At 38.4% G+C, this 6,000-nt stretch overlaps 1 protein-coding gene across 20 annotated transcripts in view; it reads left to right on the top strand.

Annotated features, from left to right (window-relative positions):
- Sec31a (SEC31 homolog A, COPII coat complex component) overlaps positions 1–6,000 on the top strand; it is a 79,506-nt gene that overhangs the window by 48,392 nt on the left and 25,114 nt on the right. For all 20 annotated transcript variants that reach the window (XM_023703524.1, XM_023703522.1, XM_023703523.1 and 17 more), the window contains 2 exons: positions 2,535–2,661; positions 3,986–4,131. In XM_023703524.1, coding sequence (XP_023559292.1) covers positions 2,535–2,661; positions 3,986–4,131 — 273 coding nt within the window. The remainder of the gene's footprint in view (positions 1–2,534; positions 2,662–3,985; positions 4,132–6,000) is intronic.

The following is a 6,000-nucleotide window of genomic DNA, read 5'->3' as shown; positions in this document are numbered from 1 at the left end:
CTACTGAGCCATCTCCCCGGCCCTATTTTTATTTTAAAGAGAAAAAATAAAATGACATTTCAAAATAATATAATAGAGTAACAGTGGTTAATACATTGTGTATTATCTTTAAATTAGTTACTCAGAAGACAAGATACTGGTGTTTAATTGTCCAAACAATATTAGCACACAAACCTTTCTTTTCAATGAACTAAGAGAAATTAGTAATGTGACTATCTTTTTGCTGATCCCTTCCTTCTTTTCTCCATTCCCCCATCCCAGATTATCTTTCCTTTTGAAGTTTCTTCCCATTTTACAGTGTCTCCTGTCCATTTTGGATCTTATCTACTCTTTTATATTTTCACACTAAGAAGACAATAAAAGATGTTTACATGTGTGTCTGCTTTATTTCACTTATGACTATGGACTTGAGTTGCATCCATTTACCTATATAAGCCTCAAGTTTATCCTTTATCCTTCTGAGTAGTACTACGCTGTATAAAAAGACCACTTCTTTTTTATCCATTCCTCTATTAATGGTCTTTTGGTTTATTCCCAAGATCTACCTATGACAAATAATGGTCTTTTGGTTTATTCCCAAGATCTACCTACTACAAATTGTGCTACCGTAAACATGGATGCACATATATCACTGTGATACAGTATTTTTAGTTCTTCTGAGAAGATACCCAGAAGGAGAATAGCTGGGTCATATGGGACCTCCAATTCTAGTTTTTTGAGGAATCTCCACAGATATCCACAGTGGTTGCACCAGTCAGTGCTCCCATCAATAGTAGAAAGATTCTTTTTTTCTTCTAGCATTTGTTAATGATTGATTTCTTAATGTTAGCCATTCCTTCCAGGGTGAGCTGGAATGTCGGTTTTGTTTTAATTTGTATGTCTTGAATGACTAATGATGTTAAACAGTATTATTTTGTCTTTCTGACTACAAAAGTAATCCACTATTTTTATGGATCACTAGGATGTATAAAACCCTAAACAAGCAGTCCATAACACTTTGACTCAGAAATAGTTGTTGGCACTTTAATGTGATTAATACAGCTTTTCTTTCTACATAAACAAAATATATTATTTATGTTATTATTTATATAATATTTATTCTATATTTTATTTATTTATTTATCTTGATATTTAGTACAGGGACTCTAGGGTCTCACTACAGAGATGGGACTTGTAGTGATCCTCCTATTTCTAGCCTCCCAAACCCTGGGATTACAGGCCTACACGCCACCACACCCAGTCTCAATTGCTGACTCAGCAAGCCCCAGGAGGCCTTGAATTCATTCTGTAGTCTAGACTGGCCTCAAATTTATGGCCAGTTCTCCTGTGTCAGCCTCCCAAGTGCTGGGACTACAGACATATGCCACCACACCCAGCGAAAAAAAAAATTTTAACGCAGAACATTTTAAAGGTAAAATGTTGGCTTCCTCAAACATGCCAACAGTCTCTTGCATAGCTCTTGCCTATGCTAAACCGGATGAATTTCCATCGCTGTGTGGTGAGAAGTGGATTTTGCATTTTACTACATTACATCGTATATTGTAAATAACATTAATGACAATTTTGTTTTAAATTTCTATATATTTTACATATATATACCTCATTTGTAGAGTTCTGATAGGATCATATATATGATATGTGTAGTTTTGTTCATGTTGTCATTTACACTAATTTTTTATATTTTATGATGAAGATGTATTTGCCATATTTGGGTATTTATGTATACTTCAGTATTTTCTTTATATAGGTGAACACCTTTGTATGTACAGTGATGAAAATCTGTGTTATACCTAAGATTTATGCAGCTCTGTGATTGCCCTATAATACAAGTGGGAAATCTCCTGTACAGAGGGTCTGATCACTTGTAAGGCTTCTACTTGATGTTATTTTCTGTATCATAAAAGACTAATTTTTATGGCAGTTACTTTCCATAGAAGTCATGGCAGTGTTAGTCCCAGTGTGTGGCAGCTGCCCGTACCCCTCCTTGGCCCATGAGCCCCCCCTCGCTTACATAGTTCATGCCTTTCCTCCCTGTGACCGGCTACCTTCGGGCTCCTCACTGTGTTCCTTCCTCCTTTGTATCTCCTGTCTTCTCAGCTTCGAATGGTTTTCCTTTTTGATTGTTATTTCCTATTCATTCTGTTCGAATCTCTGTGCAAGTATCTCCATGTTGAGGCAGCTGTTCTGACCAGGGCACATCTTCCTATTAAATGTTCTAATAGCCTCCTATGCCTTTCGTCTCATCATCATTTAAAATATGTAAGTGTGGCATTCTTAAGGAAAAGTAAAGCCACCTGTTACGCTCTTTGTTCAGGAAAGTACCTCATTGTTTTGCTACTTTATTTGTTATGAAATACTCTAGTAATACTGATTGATTAGCCAAAGTTAATTTTTTTTTTTTTTTTTTTTTTTCTTTTTGGCGGAACCAGGGATTGAACTCAGGCCCTTGTGCTTGCCAGGCAAGTGCTTATTCTACTGAGCCATCTCCCCGGCCCCAATTTTTATTAATATACTAAATATTTCCTTTTCTTTAGCTTATCACAGCAGTTGTAATGAAGAACTGGAAAGAGATTGTTGAGTCTTGTGACCTTAAAAATTGGAGAGAGGCTTTAGCTGCAGTGTTGACTTATGCTAAACCGGATGAATTTCCATCACTGTGTGGTGAGAAGTGAACTTTGCATTTTCCTACATTATATCATATCTTGTAAATAATATTAATGACAAATTTTATTAGAAATTTTTGGAATCCTACTGACCAATAAGAATTATAAAATATATTATTTCTCAACATTATTTCTAAAAATACTGTTTAAGCTGGGCAGAGTGTCGCATACCTTTAATTCCAGCTCTCAGGAGGCTGAGGCAGGAGGATCATTGTGAATCCAAGACCAACCTGGGCTACCAAGTGAGCTCAAGACCAGCCTGAACAACATAGCAAAACCCTGTCTCAAAAAGACAAATAAATAAATAAATAAAATACTGTGTAGTGAATCTGGTTTCAAATATAATAAGGTTGGAAGTTTGCCTTAACCACTTAACTAGCTTGGTAACCTAAGAAAAATTGTTTGCTAAGCCTTGCTTTATCCATCTTTAAAGTGACATATAGGTAATAAATGTTAATTATTTTTTAATGTTTATGTATTTATTTACTTGGTACAGGGTCTCACTATGCAGCTCAGACTCATAGTGATCCTCCTGTCTCAACCTCCCCAGTGCCTGGATTATAGGCATGCACCACTATGCCTGGATTCAGTGGCTGGCTCAGCATGAATCTGGCATGGCGTGTGGTACTGGGGATTGAACCCAGTTCCTTGAGCTTTCTAGGCAGGCTCTTAGACCACAGAGCTATCTCCCCAGCCCATAAATGTTAATTCTGATAAAATTAATAATTGCACACTAGGGATATAGCTCAGTGGTACAGGTGCCTGCCTGGCAAGCACAAAGTCCTGAGTTCAAATTCCAGTACCCACCCCCCAGTAATAATTACATTTGAATAAGAATTATCATTAGAAACCATGACTGAATTGGTGATTCAGGAATAGTAATTTGTATTTGCAATAAAAGAAGTTTAAAGCAGATAGTCTAAAAGCAGCCTTCATTTTCTATCTTTGGGGGTTTTATGCAAATACCAAAATTGCATAATATTAACTTTTCATAAATAATTGTTGATAGAGCTGCCATTTATGTTATGCTGTTATAAATGTGCTGTTTGGAGTTTTGTGTTCTAAAATTGTTCTAATATAGCTAATAGAAATCTTTTCTGTTGCTAGGTAGAGTCTTGTGAAATTGTTTAATCATATATAGTTTGTCATCTGCTTCCATTAGTTTAAGCAAGTGCTCACTGAGGAATAGAGTGACACTTTGTGCCTCTCTGCTACTCATTGGTTATGAAGTGTAGTCCATCCGTACATAGGAAGCTCAGGGAGCTGCTTCCAACCATATAGCAGAGTGCTTTGGGTGTAATCTGGGTCCTCCTGTCTTACAGATCTTCTGGGCACCAGGCTTGAAAGTGAAGGCGATAGTGTCCTGCAGACTCAGGCGTGTCTCTGCTATATCTGTGCGGGGAATGTAGAGAAGTTAGTTGCGTGTTGGACTAAAGCTCAAGATGGTAGCAGCCCTTTGTCTCTTCAGGTTAGTATTTTTGAAACCAAAGGTGCTTACTTTTTTAGTGTTTTCTTTCACCTTACATATGATTGAGTTCTATTCTAGAAATTAATTAGTTCCTAAGTTTATTGCTTTTACACTACTCATTTACATTTTCAAAGGTCGTTTGCTAGAAAATTACTTGCATTTATTGGTATCATTAAAGCAACAAAGTTTGAGATGATAGTATATTGAAATAGAACTGCAGCTGTGTGAAAGATCAAGGTTGTGATTTGGCACATAGTGGGTGCACTAGATGGCAGGAGCAATGAAAATGCCCCAAGGTAATGGTGGCGAACCTGTGCTACAGCAAGCACACAGAGCCGTCTGTCAGTATGTAGCCCAAGTCACTCCTGCAAAGGGTGACAGATTATCAAGTTGCATACCATAAGATCACATCAGTTGTTTGAAAGCTTGTCCACTGAAACTTTTACCTTCTGCTGAAAAACTGTATCATTGAGCACTTTGTTATTGTGCTTTTGTTTTAAAACAAGAAACTTTAACATATGAGTTGTTTTTTCTAAAGTAAAACTTCAGTATTCAGGTTTAGTTGTGCCGTTGACACTTTGTTATAAATAAGTGGGTTTTGGGTTGCAGTTTGAGCACTCTTCTCTAAAGGTTGACCATCAATGCCCTAGGATTTACCTCAGGTTCCTTCTTCAGTGGCCCCGCTGCCTTGGGCAAGGAAAGAAGCAATGTGGCCTAAGGAGTAGGAGGCATCTCTAATACCAGTTGAGAACTTTTATTTATTTATTTATTTATTTATTTATTTTTCTGTATTTTAGGGAAGGGTCTACAGGGTGTTCAGGGTCTCACTACTAGATCAGACTCATAGTGATCTGCCTATTTACAGCCTCCTGAGAGCTGGGATTACAGGCATGCCACCACACCCAGTCTCAATTGCTGTCTCAAAGCACCCCAAGGGTGCCCTGGCATGGCAGGCCCTGGGGAACCAAACCCCTGCCCCTGCATCTGCTTGTAGGTGCTTTAATCCGTTGAGCTATTTGGCTGGTCCCCATGAGAACCTTTGAGATTAAGGGAAAGTGAAAGGAGAACACAAATAGAATTCCATGTATCCCAGTACATAAGCAAGCAGAGGCAAAATATGGGGATTCGTCTCAGGCACAGAATAACCGTATCTTTAGAGTTTTCTGAAACCATTTTATTTTTAGTCTCATTGTATTTTATTGTAATATTTCATTCTCTCTCCGGAAGTAGAGTTTATCTCTAATGATGTTGCTTCAAAGATCATTCAGTTGGAACTAAAAATGAGGAAGGAAATAGAGGTTTGTCTTTCAAATGCTCCTAAGAAAAAAAAACACTTGTTTCATACTTCCGGATTTGTGTACTTGTGAAAGATGGATGGGGAATATTCTTATGCATGCTGTCTGGATTATATCTCACCTTTGTTAAAGATCAGCTTGGGAAACTTGAGTCATGATATAGACTAATCAGTTCTGATTAGTCTAACAGACTTAGTCTGACAGACTAATCAGACTGTCTTGAGTAATTAACTTTTTAGAAGGAAAGGTTTGTTCAGCTTCATGGTTCTGGAGGTGCAGTCTGAGGTTGGGCAGCCCATTGCTCTAGGCCTCTGGTCAGGGCAGCATATTGTGGCGAGAGTGCAAGGTGGGACAGATCTCACACTGTGAACTAGCAAGTGGGAAAGAGGAGAGGTGGGCAGGAGGACGTGTCCTGGGCCCCACTCCACTTAGGGAGTGCCCCAGTGACTCACGCACCTCCCACTCAGCCCGTCACCCCAGGGACTGTTCTGGTAGCTGTCCTTCGACAGAGTCAGCGTGTTAGGGAGATTCTGCTTCCAAACTGTAACAAATAGTCCTTTTAGAGGTAATGTGC

Source organism: Octodon degus, unplaced genomic scaffold, assembly GCF_000260255.1.
Source record: "Octodon degus isolate 3935 unplaced genomic scaffold, OctDeg1.0 scaffold00173, whole genome shotgun sequence".
NCBI classification, from domain to species: Eukaryota; Metazoa; Chordata; class Mammalia; order Rodentia; family Octodontidae; genus Octodon; species Octodon degus.
Note: the sequence above shows the minus strand (reverse complement) of the source record. Positions and strands in the feature narration are given on the sequence as shown.